The 15,770-nt window shown below is 41.7% G+C and overlaps 1 protein-coding gene across 2 annotated transcripts in view; it reads right to left on the bottom strand.

The window, feature by feature from the left end:
* The window catches only part of A1CF (APOBEC1 complementation factor), a 238,756-nt gene that overhangs the window by 67,531 nt on the left and 155,455 nt on the right, over positions 1–15,770 (bottom strand). The window contains exons 8-9 of one of the 2 annotated variants that reach the window (XM_078642914.1): positions 14,239–14,518; positions 5,433–5,626 (exon numbers count right to left, since the gene is read on the bottom strand). In XM_078642914.1, the coding sequence (XP_078499040.1) occupies positions 5,433–5,626; positions 14,239–14,518 (474 nt within the window). Of the gene's footprint in view, positions 1–5,432; positions 5,651–14,238; positions 14,519–15,770 lie in introns of both variants that reach the window. The other variant, XM_078642913.1, reaches the window with a different exon arrangement.

Here is a 15,770-nt window from a genome sequence, read left to right on the forward strand (position 1 = left end):
TACGTTTACTTTGCCAGTATTTACGTTATATCAACAGTGATTTACTTAGAAGTTATATAGTCACAATTTCAGTTTTTTTATTTATCATAATATTAAGATTTACAGATGGTGCTAAAAAATAATCTTGATCAGAGCTCTTCCGGGCCTAATCAGAGTTATAAACTGCTTTATAAATTCTACATAGCAATAAAATTGAAAACGTGATATTGCATTTGACTGTTGCCCTCTTGTCTCGCACTCCGATCTGTACCCTTGAACAAAAAAGCAATTACGAGTACAAGTGTGTACGAGCCTGTAGAAGAAAGCCCCTGTGAAGTCAGAGGTTGAGATGGCAGCAGCAGCACCTCACTTCCTCATCTCCATTGGTTCTGGAGAGGCACAGGAGAGGCAGAGAAATGTGGATGCACATTCTGACGTCCATTTGGCTGTACAGTGGTGTGGAATTATATTAGGCGTACAGTCCATTTGGTTGCAAGGTGATGTGATGACATAGCAGTGAGCAACTTCTGTCATATTCTGCAGTTACACATAGTGGCTGCTCACAACTAGGTGCGAGCATATTTTTAGTAATTTGTAGTACCTTATAGCAAAATTAAGTGAAACTAAGTGGAATTATGCGGGGGATCTAACCAGTATTAAGCACAATTCTTAGCGCAAAGTGCACCCAATCATCTAAAATGGAGCTGAGGATGTATTTTGCGCTAAGAAAAAAGCAATAAATATAACGGAACAGGAACAGTAACATTCTGAAACCGTTCACACTCACTGAGTTTATTGTTCCTCTGGTCCTGCAGTAGGATTTGTGTGCCAAATTACTCATAATTACAAGAACGGACATAATCATGTAATTTTCATTCATTTTGTGTCAAAAGAGTAACATGAAAAATACCAACATTTGCGATTACCCTGGCGTAATAAAAATTTCGCCCAGACCTACTTACAAGGACAAGCAATATGAAGAACATATAAAGTTGGATGTCCTGAAGATGTCGTAACGGTATTTTTATGAAGCAATCTTATAAATATACACTATATATAAATGCATTCTATAGACCGCTGCAGGCCTGCCTGCCAGACCATGAATGATCGCCCAGACCTACTTACAACGACAAGCAATATGAAGAACATATAAAGTTGGATGTCCTGAAGATGTCGTAACGGTATTTTTATGAAGCAATCTTATAAATATACACTATATATAAATGCATTCTATATTTCTGGGTGATTGTGTATTAAAATGTATCATGAAATGAACCCACAGAGATAGGGTCTCATATTAAATCACATAAGACTTAAGGGGCATATTATCAAGCACAGCGTTAAGAATATCGCCGCTTTAGCGGCAGAAAACTGCTGCTAAAGCGGCAATAATGGGCTTGATAATATGCCTTTGAGAATTCCAATAGAAGCCCATGTTGACACCAGAACATGGGCTTCTATTGGAACTCTCAAGGGCATATTGTCAAGCCCATTATCGCCGCTTTAGCTGCAGTTTTCTGCCGCTAAAGCGGCGATAATTTTAACGCCTTTTCTTGATAATATGACCCTCAGAATGGAAAAAAATGAGAAATCCCCAAATGAAAGTTCAAATATTTTAGCCACCAAAGAGAACCAAGGAGACAGTTTGTTCATAGCTAAAAACACAAACCTCCATGGATTGAGCAATGTCTTGTCCAATTCAGTGGATATCTAAGTCAGTAAAAGCCATTCAACTTAAGGTTCTGTAACCACTGGCTGAGTGGCATGTGGAATTATCTTTGCATAGCACCCATTGACTTTGCCCCAGCAAGACATTCTGAAGAAGAAAATTCCCAGTATCACAGAGTGTCCTTCCATTATCCTTTGGTCATCGAAAAGGCACCTTCCACTGTGGGATCTTTTGACTTCTTACTTCACCAAGGGTTCCAACTCAATGCATCTGGAAACATGAAAGCCTTGCCGGATTCAACCTTCAGCCACATGCCTCTAAGCTGATTTTTGCTCCATAGCAAACACAGAAGGTAAAATCTATGACTGTGGTAAGTTCTCTGCTAAGACGTTCAGGCCTAGTGCATGAAGGTAAATATATATGTGTATATTTACTAATGTCTATCTTTACTATTACCTCGAGGGGTAACTATCCACTTTTTTGCTTGTCACCATTTCCCAGTGGTATAGATAGAATTACCTGCCCCCTCCCCATTCAATAAGAAAGTGGATCTACAATTGTATTTATGACTCTACAGGTACTGCAAGTATTTTTCAACTGTATTTTATGTCCCGCCCAGTTAGCAGACATAGTCCAACCAGTGTATAGACTTCTGCCAAAGAGATGGAGATCTCTCTCTGAGAAAGTATACATCTTTAAAAAATGAACTATTTTAATATTAATATAAATGCAAATTATTTTCTATAACAATATTCTACAGTAAAGGATACCTTGAACACTCCCGGACTGATGCAATGCAAAATTCATTCCAATAAGTGAAAGAGGACTTACTAATTTAAATAAATTTTGCTTTGCATCAATCCAGGAGTATGCTTTAACCCGTTGACCGCGGCGCAAATTCAGCTGCGGTGCGGGCATATTAATGAGTGGGCATGTTTTGGCCGGGGGCCGTCCAACGCATGCAGCGGGTTAATGTCAGATCTTGTGATGTTGTATGGGGCAACCGCAGCCCGACAAGAACTGCCTGAACTTCAAGACCCTGCACTAAGGCTGAAATGTTTCTCATGTGCCTTTCCATCTAATATCTACCTAATTGAAAAACATATATTAGGTTCTTCTGATCGCCATGTTCTTTGAAAATGTGCATTTGCAAACATTTCTCATTTCTTTCTGTCCATTGAGAACTTGGGGGCCCATTAGGATGGCAGCGGATCACCCTCGCCGGGCCGGCGGAAGCCACCACTGGCCCGGAGAAGATGATCCGTCCGCCATCCCTGCCTGAATGACCCCCCACAATACTAGTATGGCTGGGTGGTCTGCGGCGGAAAGAAAGACCGTCCGCTGCATTTCCGCCGGTTGACTTGTCGACTGAGCGGTAAAAAGGGCATAACATGGTGGCGTGCCTGCAAGACACCGCCATCCATATTATGATTAGGGCGGAGAAGAGCCTTTCCATGGTGGCATTGCCGCCATGAAAAGGCATGCTGTTTCCACTTGTGGTGGCCCGTTGCGGGCCCCCTGAGTGTTGCAGGGGTGGGGATGCACTTGGGGGGTACCTGTGGTACCCCCCTACATTGGCATGGACAAGGTGGCAGGCACTGTGCAGTGCCTGTCACCTAGTGCATGCCAATGCACAACATGCAGTCTCAGCATTGTGGCGGGTGGTGCTGTGAGCACCACCCGCTACAATGCTGGGAATAGGGGATGCCACTGCTACAGTGGCATCCTAATTGCAGGTGCAGGACTGCTTTACCCCTGGCGGACAGCCCCGCATACCGTTACGGTGTCCGCCCGCCATCGTAATGGTACCCTTAATCGTAATCTATTTCGTCATCATTGTATTGTGCTCCCTTAGGATTCTATTAATTGCACTCCTACCTAAAAATATACTTCATTGAGCCCAACACATTAATGCTGATCTCACTGCTTCTTTGTTTGCAGGTTTTACACACTAAAATATAGCCACGTAATACACATATTACACAATAAAATCATCAAAAACTTTGAAATCAATACATTATATCATACCTTTTTAAAATCATACTCATGAATAATTTCATGATGTACAATTTTAAACATGCAAAATATTTAATTCAAACATGCAAAACGTTGTATTCTAGTGAAAATAACAATCGCCTTAATTTGTTATCAGTATTTACAGCTATTCACAACAGATGCATTTACTCAAGTTCTCAATTTTTTGGTATCCTAAATCTTGTTAATTTGAACTAAAAACTAAACTTGGGTCTGTAGTGCCGGGCTCTTAGGTTGTATGAATTAGATAGAGAAGATGTTTGAGTGCAGACACTACAAAATGTTAGATACACCTATGCCACTGCTGCTGAGCATAGTGAAACACACACAGATTCCACTCCTAGTCGAGGCAGCTATCCTCACCATAAGGCCCTGTAACGGGCTGAAAGTGTTTTAACAACAACAAAGCAAAACAAATGAAAAACTGCTAACTGTTCAAAGGAAGACTTTTCCAATTCATCGGATTTTAGTTATGAATGTACGTTATATCATAGCCACTTTAATTATGACAAAATTGTTGTAATATTTGAGAGGTATTCCTTAATCATGCCATAATTCATGTCCATTTAACATTTTTGTTGGAGGTTTTAGTAGAGGTATTTTTTTATCCACACAGATTGCCATCCATAGGTAGGGACAGATGAAAAAAAGCTTTGATTCTGAAAAAGCATTCACAAAATGTACACTGACTTGTTGCAAATTTACTCAGATTTGATTCATATGAGGTTACAGAACTAGCTGACTAATTAATATTCATTAGGCAGGTCACATTGTGCAACACCCTGCAATTTGCTACAATCAGAGGCATGGTGGCTTCCATGGGACAGCAAACCATAGTCCCTGAGATTGTATTCCCAAAAATATTTTTTTATTTTTATTTAAAGGAACAGAGGTTGCTCTAAAAATATTTTTCAGTTTTGGAAAACTTCAATAAGAGCAGGCAGTGGGCCCTTAATCCACTGCCTATTTCCCCCCAAAGTGCCCCCCATTCCAGGTTCCGAAAGGGGACCATGTCCAAATGCGGCATCTTCCTCTTTGCAAATGAGTTACGCTCAATTTGGGAGTTAGTAACTGATCAGTGGTTTGCCACTGGAATTGTGGTCGCAAACCAATAATACACACTAGAGAGACTCGCAATTTGGAAGGAAAGCCCTTTTACAGCCCTTCTAATTTGTGATTTGTGATTTGGTATGGGTTGGAAACCCATTTTACGATTTGGAAAATCTTTTCTGAAATGCAAATGGGGATTAGTACATACAAGAAAGGGGTTGCACGGTTGCAAAAAATTAGATTTTGTGAATTGCAGGGATTGCACCTGGAAAAACACAGTACATCTGGCTTTATTGTCCAGAGTAAGTTCCCCAAAAAGGTCTGAAAATGTCAATTTTATATATAGCACTCTATACAGGCATCTACCCTGATTCAAGCCAAACCCAATTTAACCACCATATGAAATGGGGCACAAGATGCCAATAAAATGTAGCCGGATTCACTCAGTTTGTACGCTGTAGGCATCCGAAATCTAGCCTTCCACTCTCAAAGTCAACATCTTAGTTTCCACTTCACATTGGTGAGGCAACTGAATGGGGTAGCAGAAAATATCATGTAGCTCCACTTTCTAAACAATATTGAGTGTCAACGACACGACCAGTGTGATCCTGCAATGTTAGAATAGGGCTGAGCACCTGAAACAGTGTCACCAGTTTATGACCTGCTTTTTATTTCCATGTTGGTGTGGTGCAGAACGTACCTGTGTTGCTTGCTTAATTCCTTGAGGTTTTAAAGAAACAGTATTCATTGGTGTAATCTCCATTCCAGGCAAAATGTCGAAGAGCTTGTCATCTCCTCTCTTGTCTCCTTTAACCTGGTATCCAGGATAGCCGCGTCCCAAGCCTGTGTATGCCAGGTATCCACGTCCTCCTAGTCCTCTAACTCCCGCAGCCCCTACAGGTACACTCATGTAAATGTCTAGGAATGTAAGAAGGCATTAAACTGAATCAAATCACAGAAAAATCACCCTGATTCCTATCGCAATGGAACAGTTAGCCACAAGAACAGATCTGCATTACAGAAATGGGATTTAACATTGGCAGCTGGACTCAAAGTCAGATCATGTGAATGAGCAGGAAGTTCCCTTTCGTATCACCACAATTTTTTATTTTCTCCAAAATGTCTTTATTCAAATTTTTCAGATGTTACGCCACATATGAATGTATGAATGAAAATCCACTGGAGCATTGGCCATATAGCGAACAAGTAATAATAATGTATCACTATAATTAAGTGACACAATAGGGATTGATGTGTTTTTCCAGCAATGTACAGTTTTACCATTTGGTAAACAGTGTTTTTGTGTCTTCCAGGATGACGAGTTAAACCTAATTAAGAATCACGAGGTCTGTGCAGGTAACATCGGTGAGGCGGTGAGGCCGTGTAAGCGGGGATTTCGAGGGATGATGCCCAGGGAAAATTAAATAAATAATACATTTCCCCTAGGCATTGTCCCTCGAAATCCCCCCTTACCCGGCCCCATCGCCCCACTGATGTTACCTGCACGGACCGCGGCTGATCACTTGTGAGAGAAAGCTGTGAATATAATCAACAAATAGTCCTGTAGGGCAGTACTTAAAAGTTGCTACTAAACAGTGGAGCATTAGAGGGTTGTGAAGTAGGAAGGACATCATTTATTGTTCCCTGCTGCATTGGCAGTACATTTTAGATAGAAGTGCTTCCGTTGACATAGCTGGGGCATTTTTGTTGGGAATGTCATGCGTGGGACCACCATATAGCGGTGGACTGCTCAGCATTATTATTACTTCTCAAATGCAAAACTACAAAGCAGCATTTTATTCAGAGGAAAAATATGCATAAGAAGGCCAGCACTAAATACGGCAGTCCTTCTAATGGGCAGATTCTGTAGTCTGTTTCTGCAAGATGTTGGGGTAAGAGACATTTATGGGGGAATGAGGCAGGAATTTCAAAGGACATGGCCCTTGCCAAGCTTTTGCAGGACCCTCACTGTGCTAAACCCTTAATGGCACCCTACCATAGTGTTTTGCACATCGTCAGTTACTACATTATTACTAACTCCAGCAGAGTTAGTAATAATGCGGTCTTAGCCCTGCAGTTTTGGAACTCGCTTCCTGTGGAAGTCAGGTCGACAACTCCTTATGCACAGTTCAGGAAAATGGTGAAGACCCATCTATTTTCCCAGGCATATCAGTAATCCAACTGTCTCGTCAATGCAGCATCCTCCTTGCTCTTAGCGCCATTAAACCGCTTAGTGTATATGCGCTCAATAAGTACTTTTTACATAACATAACAAAGGCCCCTGTCAGTCTAAACCAGACATTGATTAGAGACAGGCTGCAAAGCACAAGTGTCATAAGCAAATTGAGATTCCACTTTCTAAAAGCGGCATTTCTAAAATAGTAATTACAAATCAACCTTCGCCAATAAGCAGGATTTATCGCCACTATACCAAACATATCAAACATGTCAACACTACTCTTTTCAGATCAGAAATGGTCACTGAAAAACATATTGGGGAATTCCTAATGTAAGCCTATGATAGGAGCAGGCCTCACAGCAGTGAGAAACCTAATAGGCTGTTTGTCAGTACCAGAACCTGCCACACAATGAAGGCACATGTCCTACCTTCTACCTACACATCACCCAGCCCATAGGGCTACCTAGGGCTTACGTTAGGGGTGACCTATGTGTAGTAAACAGGGTATTCGAGACTTGGCAAGTAACATTAAATGCCAAGTCACAGTAGATGCAGTAAACTGCACACACAGGCCCTGCAGTGGCAGACCTGAGACAGGTTTGAAAGGTTACCTCTGTGGGTGGGGAAGCAGCGCTGCGGGCCACTAGTAGTATTTAATTTACAGGCCCTGGGTATATGGGATACCACTGTACAAGGGACTTACAGGTAAGTTAAATATGCCACACAGGTGTAAGCCAATCGTGCCAAGTTTAAAGGAGAAAGCACATGCACTTTAGCACTGAATGGTAGTGGTAAAGTGCACAGAGTCCTAAGTCAACAAAAACAGGTTAAAAAAAGGATTCTGAATCACGGTGCCCTCATTCATACAGCAGACATTTTCTGAATGTTATATAGAGCAAACAAGTGTGTAGTATGTTGTATGAAGAGCACTATGGCCTGAACTGAATGGATGTACGTCGTTACAACGCATGCTTTTACAACGCATGCCTTTACGACACAAGTTTTACAACGCAAGTCGTTACAACGACTATTCCCTATCCTAGAGCGCCCCCCAGTGCAAGTCGTTGTAAAAGTTGCGTTGTAATGGTTGCGTCGTAAAGGTACTTTGTTGTAAAAGTTGCGTTGTAAACGCCGTTCCCCGAACTGAACTGCCAGTTGTAGTCTGGAATACTGTGGAAGGAATATTGAATGGTCACAATACTGTGACCAATAGATCGAAAAAGAAAACATTGAATACATTGGTGCACAGGAGTTATAGATGTACTATTCTTAACTCCACATCAACACATCTTGAAGATAGATAAATCATCAAGGTAGATAGATGTAGAGTTCGACACAGAAAAGCTAAAGGTACTTTTCTTTACATACTTATGTGTCTCGATTTTGGTTCTCGATATTCTAGTCATAGTATTGTGATAAGTCAAGATTCCTAAAGTAATATTTCACACCCACACCATCCTACCATTTTTAACCTGGTTCAACTGGAGTTAGCAGACAAGCTTCAATTTTTGTCTGTATAACATAAGATTGTCAGTTTACAAATGGAGTCTACGCTCTGTCGGTATCTAGCCACTGGGGAAACATCATCGTGTGTCTTCCCTTATTATATACAAAGCCCTTAGAACACAAGTATCCATATATTGTATTTATTGCTTGTTACATTATCCTAATGATATTTGTATCTGATACTGATTTACACTAGTATCGAAACAATTTACTAATTTAAATACATCGCATTATCCTCTTTAGGACCTGCTCCTCCTTATGGTATAGTATAGAATCAGTTATTACACACATGCTGAGAAGCATCTCTACACCTCATTGTTTTTATTTGGGTGGTATTTGGATGCACAACTAGGTTTGTTGGATTGACAGTTACATTATCATATTGCACATAAAATAAATTGTATTACAGATATCAATTTCCAATATTGTCTCTGAATGTCACGATTTATTTTTCAGATTGTTGTTTTGAATATTGAAATTTTTCGGTTCAATAAAATTTGACTTTGAAAGGGACTTTGGAATAAATATAGAACCTATTTATTGCCTTCATGCAGGGAGATTGAACTGACATGTGTGATTCATGTGCCCAAGAAAGGAAACTATAATCAATTGTGAACCCGGAAGTACCACTTCTTTTTCTGTGTGGTGTGCCATTCAGAAGCGGATATCGTTCAAGAGGGGGAAAGCTGAGTCAGTGAGATGCAGCTGCAATGTTCCCAGCGCTCTAAGATCTGTTCAGGTGAAGCTTACATGTCCATAATATTAATGCAAAGATCGCTCATGATTTTATTCACCATTATGCTTTTTAACTGAATTACAGTTCATGAAAGTGATCCTTTATAACATCACATATTAAAAATGATTATCAAAAGTGAATTCCTTAAAATAAACGAAAGAAAGAGCAGGCAGATAAATATTTATATATGTAAATTTATTGTTACATTACTTTATATAAAGTCTTTGTCCTGCTAAAACTGGTTCCTTTCTTAAAAGCTTTTCTGACTTGATTCGTTCATCAGAGAATGATCACACAGCATTCCCTTTCTTGGATGATTTGTTAAGAGTGGAACATATACTGGGAAACCACTTCAAATCTCTTAAAATGCAAAAGCTGCAGTTTTCACAAAAGGCAGACTTTGTACATAATGACTGTAAATAATGGTTTGTTGGTAACAGAATGACAAATTGTGCTATTCCATTTGCAGAATTGACAGTGTTAAGTACAGATAGCTTTATTTTCATTGTCAGTATATCCCTGAGTCCCTCATTATGGGTGGGCCTGAGTTTGACCAGTTTTGACCTTTGCTCCACAGAACCATTTGTGGGGTGAAACCTCCAGACATTTTCTCCAGTTGAAAGCTGGCACCAGGTATACGTAGTAAACCCTCAAATCCACTCTTTGGTACACTCTTGGACGTTTTGAAGACTTCAGAAGGACTGCCGTGTACTTCAGGGAGCTGCCCTGCTACTTTAGGCCTGCTTTGTTTCTCAGGGAACTGCCCTACTGCTTGAGGCCTGGTTTGTTTTTCAGAGGACTGCCCTGCTGCTACCAGAGGACTGCCCTGCTGCTACCAGAGGACTTTCCTGCTGCTTGTTCTTCAGAGGACACTGCTCTGCTTCTTAATGACTGCCTTGCTGCTGGATACCTGCATTGCTGCTTGAAGGCGAGTGGACCATCTTCCTGAACCCAGAACTACCAGAGGGACTCCAAGGGTCCATTGGCTGACCTCCAGTTCTGAGCTACAGGTTCACAACAAGCTCCAGAGCCTCCCTGCAAGTGCCCAGAGGACCTGCTGCAACTTGTCCTTCCTAGACCTGCATCTGCACTGGCCTGGACCTGCCTGAGCACTGCTGGTCCTGATTCCCAAGAGGCACCGCTGTAAGTCCTGGACCCTTGGCTGGCATCAGTTGAAATGAAGTTTTGAACTCTTTGCATCGTACTTTGAGATGGTAACTTTTTCAGGAGGACTAACTTGGTCCCTGTATCGAGCCGGCACTCCATCCCAGTCGGCCTGAACTTGTGACTTTGTCCCGGTTTCAGCCGACCAGATACTCACAGTTAATGCTTTTTGGTGCTATTTCTATTTAAACCTTTAAAATTGCATATCTCTGGTTCTACTGGTTACATTTTTGTTGTTTGATGTCAAATAATGTATTACATTTATTTAATTGTACTCTGGATACATAGATAGACAGATAGATAGATAGATAGATAGACAGACAGACAGACAGACGGACCGACGGACGGACGGACAGACAGAAAGACAGACAGACAGACAGATGTTAAAAAGGGGAGGTTAGTAATTAAGACGGTTGACTAATATGCTAACAAGAGGTAAAATGAGTGGTGGGCTACAGAGGAGACAGGCTACAGTCTTTATAAGAGCTGTCACTGAGGTCCGTACTGTCCAGACAGAAGGACTTAGAATGATAAACCTCTGATCCTGACGGGTATATTTGGAAAAACTTTGGTAACTTTGCCTGACCAGCAAAACAAACCGTCAGAAACATTTGTGCATGGCTCTAGATCAAGGAATCCCTAAAGAAAATGTCTCCCTTCGTCACAGACCTGAGAAGCTAGCAAACCATCACAAGCCATATTTCCTAGAAAAGATCAATTCAAATGTGGGCCTTTTACTAGCCACCAACCACCAACTGCTATGTCAATAGTAACAGCAATTCTAAACCTCAGAAAGAACAGAGGATGCACTCATATTACTGACAACCATGAATTTCCTAGTTTGCCTCGATATTGCACGAGTGTTTGGCTCAACTGATCACTTGAACATCATTAAGCTTCGAATAACCACATGAACGTCAGTGAAAGACCATGTGAGTTCTTGACTGACTGACTGAGTCTCTTCTTCCCTGCATAGTCATCATCCCTGGATAAATACATCTCCCGTCCATGTTATTCAAATTATATGTAAAGTCTTTGATAATCATGATCGGCATCTGCACATCACACTTCATCAATGCTCTGAAAACATATTGGTACCCCAAAGTAAAAAGAATAACAAAATATCACACATCCAAATATGAGCTGGGGAATTTCACCACACCATATGAAATCAAGCTCCAAAAACAACTGCTAATATGATCTAGTATGGAACGTGACAGTGTGCTGGATTGGATCTGTTTTGTCCACACAACAAATATTTAGGGCCAAATGTATTAATGGGTTTTACCTATTCTGTGTCTATGGGAAAATATGTTTTTACACTTGGCCCTTAATGTCTTACTGATGTGTTTCCCACTTTGTGTGTTGTCACAACTTCAGCTCTCAGGTTCTATGCCCTTTTCCCGTAAATTCCCAAATACATACAAGCTCTTTGCATTAATGTTGAGTCAGTGGCGCTAGAAGTAGGGATATGGGGGTGCTATCCCTACTTTTTTTTCATTAAGAAGTGTTCTTTTCTAAAAGTATTTTGGTTAAATAAACGGTGAACATGTGAGTAAAGGACAGGGACGTTTAATGCCTTATGCAGTGTTTGCTAACACAGGGCCACACCCTTTTTTAACACTACAGCAATGTTATGCTGAAATGATCAATATTCTGGTGGAATTTGACCTCTTGCTTGCTTTTCACTTGATAAGTCAGACCCCCCAGGATATAGCGGCATGGATTCGCAAATTTAGCGGCACAAATATGAAAATTTAGTGGCACAAATAGGGAAATTTAGCGGCATTTTTGCGGCACTTTATTTTACTCATAATCATTCATTTACAGCCTTAAATCAATGGAAACTGTTTTAGCAGAGTATTCCACTTTGAATAGGCAACCTGGAATATGGAACAGAGGAAGCAGCCCACAGGTGAAGGCTGTTATCCCATGGAAATGCAATTCTCCATTTGCTTTAGCTCCCGGAGCTTGCCCCCCCACCCACTGCGGGGGGCTGTGTTACCCCACTCTGTCGAATTGGTAAGTGGATTAAAAATGGCAAGAACATCAAAAGCAAAATATGTGGCATAATGTGTGACATTTTGTGACAGTAGTTTTGTAATTTTTACATTTTAAACACTCTCCGGGCAAAGGTGTCATCCTAATACTATCAGTTCGTCACCTAAATACTGCAGTCAGCGACTAAAAAGTCCCGGAATGACTGTATCTGAAGCACAGGCTATGCCTCTCACGCCCAGCAGTAGAAAGCCTCTCCTGGTGACCTTTCCCTTTACTAGGCTTATCTACCTGCCAGACCTTCTACCTGCCCCGTCTCCTCCGTCACCCTGGGCACTACCTTCACTCCCTCCTCTGCATCACCTTCGCTCCACCTCAGCTCCCCACCTGTCCCCACTCACTACCTCACCCCTCCTGTAGAAGCAGCATCTCTCTCTTTCACAGTCCCTTTTATTGCATCTCTCCTTCTCACTCGCCTCCTTATCTACTGGTCCCCCTCTCACACCAGGCCCTGTCTTCACAGCTCTCCTCTCCAGCACCTCCCTTCACAGCTCCCCCTCCTCTTCAGCTCGCCTCTCCTCTCCAGCACCTCCCTTCACAGATCCCCTCTCCTCTCCTGCACCTCCCTTCACAGCTCCCCTCGCCTCTCCAGCACCTCCCTTCACAGCTCCCCTCGCCTCTCCAGCACCTCCCTTCACAGCTCCCCTCCCCTCTCCAGCACCTCTCGTCACTGGCCCCTCTACCTACAGAAAAGGAGCAGAGGATGAGAGGGGGCCTGGGATTTCAAAGGTCACTTAAGTGAAAGCCAAAGTGACATGCCTAAAATGTTTGACCTGCCTGCTAATTGATTAGCAGGATTGCCACACGCACAGCCAGAGATTAGTTGCAGAGGGCAAAAGAAACGATAATTAAAATTAAAAACAGCAATAGATTCTACTTTTCATTTGTATTCTCGCAGTCACCGAGTCAAAATGAAAGTATGGAAGGGTTTCCGCTGGCATCGATTGCACACAGTTATAAAATGCGGGACTACATATACTGAACAGCATTTGAATTCACCAATTCAGGGTTCGCTAATGAAGGCACAGCAGATTGCTGATATAGTTTACAATGGTAAAAAAAATAACTAACATGAATTTACATTTTGTAACTGTTGAATAAAAAGATATGTTAACCTTTGCAAAAGTTGAAGAAAATATGCACCCGCTCATACAATTGTGCCATTCCAATATCCATCGCTTTTCCCAGGAGAACCACTGTAATCTAACGCTGGAGACATAGTTGTGATCGAGTTGCTCTCACAGGGGACCTGTGGCCCTCAGTCACTAATCGGATGTTTTTCACCAAAAAGGTAGGCAGCGAATTTACAGCCGAGCCGGGTTTCTACAACGAGACTGTAATTCAGGAAATGCTTTTTCTCCAGGCTCACAGCGCGCGCCGTGTTGTTTTCAGTCTGTGCAGGACTACACTTCCCCTCCTTTCTCCATTGATGTTTCACTCTGCCCATATCTCAATTCTGTACGGAAACACGTAGTGACGTGTATGCGTACATCCAATGAGAAGCCACCATTTTTTTAAATTGCAGCTGGGCCCTTTTTTCGCGGCCGAAATGGTAAATATCGCGGCCATCGCGCTTGTCATCTAATTTCGCGATTATTTCGTGAATCGCGAAATCGCGATAAGCTGGAGGGTCTGATAAGTGTTGGTTTTGTGTTTTATAGTAATTACATAACAATGAACCACTGCACTCGGAACCAGTTTGAACACGAGAAAGAGACTGCTTTGAATAATTAACTCAAATAATGAAATTATCACATTTTAATTTAAAATTTGCATTAAATCGTTAAATTAATTTGAATGTTTTTTGTTTAGCCCATTTGAATTCTGAGAGCTATTTGCTTTCTGGTCACTGGTTGGAATTACCTCTGATGGATGGGGGCCTAATTAGCCCTCTGCTGCTGATTTGTCCCTTTGTGGCAGGGAAGTGAAGGCCGGGGATGGCGGCAGCAGCATAAGCCGGCGGTGCATAAAAAACTGGAGCGCCAAGATAGGCTGTCGCTGGGTCATACACATGTCCGATTGTGTAGGCATATTCTCCTTGTACTGCAGGGCCACGCCCACCAGTGCCTCTGGTGTACCGCACATAATTATCCTTATCCACAGGTTTGGCTAATGTCACTTCAATGGGCGAACCGTCAATCAACTTTAAAGCAAGTGCAAAGCAAAAAAACAGAAGCTTATTATTGCAAAAATGTTATGTGGGCATACATGTGATTGACATTGTACTTCTTTATTTCATGATTGTAACTCAGTTTATCTCTGGCTTAAATGGACGTTTCTGCATATATTAAACTCAGGCAAACACATATCATGAAAATGAATTTCCAGCACAGTTAAACATTGGAACAGAAGGGGGCAGCAGAGGGGAAATGGAATCAGTGTTCGGGCGGAGCTAGAGAAGCCCTGATAGAGGGGAGCACTCTGATTACAAGCCAGTAAAAAGGCCAATAGAACTAGATGTAATGGGGTTAATAATGCATGCATAGTTAGCAAATTAGAGTGAGACATTCTAAAGGGAGCAGACAGAGAGGGCTATAGTTATAAAGTTGTCCTATATACATCCAAAGCAAGCCTTAGAGTGGGGGTGGAAGGATACCACCAAAGAGCCAATAGCATTAAGTGAGAGATGAATACTCCACTGGATTAAGCTAAGATGCAATATAAAAAGTCTCCAACACATGGCTGAAAGACGCCAGTCAAAGAAAGCTAATGATTGAAAGTGGCGGACCCAAGGTCCAAACTATATTGTTAGCAATAGGCATAATGAAAGCGGCAATGTAAAAATATAGAGAAAAAAATTGCATAAATGAAGTTGAGCAAGAGGCCACAGCACACACAATGGAATTCAATATTTTAGCACTCTAGCTTTTGGGTTCAAGATATTCAGTCCTGTTTTTTTACATACACCCACAATCTGATCTGTTCCTGCCACACTTTAGGTTTGATGGTCCAAAAGTTTTAGATTGCCCTCTGATTTCTGTCAAAAATGCCATGCAAGTATAAACCATTAAAAATGTCTACGGGTTAATCAAAACTGAGCAGTCATAGTGAATGACACACCACAATGATAGGAAGTGCAGGGACTAAAACTTTCCCAGAGTCGGGCTCCCCTCCCGTAGTTTACTCTTGTCTTGTTTACTGCTGGAAAGTGGCCATTGTGTTGTTATGGTAACAGGATGATTTGGAAGTGGCTGAGCTCTTCAATGGGATGGTCTAAGAGTGGGGTTTGGATTCTGGAAGGCTTGAAAAACTGAACAACTCTTCTTATCTTGCCCACTTCATGTCTGTTTGCTTGTGTCACTTGCCTGCACTGAGCAATTTCAAACCCATTACAATGTGTTAGTGGTTCCTGAGGGTGTATGTAGGAAAGACTGTAATCCAAAGTTGAAGGGGAG

This window comes from Lissotriton helveticus, chromosome 5_1 (genome assembly GCF_964261635.1).
Source record: "Lissotriton helveticus chromosome 5_1, aLisHel1.1, whole genome shotgun sequence".
Taxonomy (NCBI): Eukaryota; Metazoa; Chordata; class Amphibia; order Caudata; family Salamandridae; genus Lissotriton; species Lissotriton helveticus.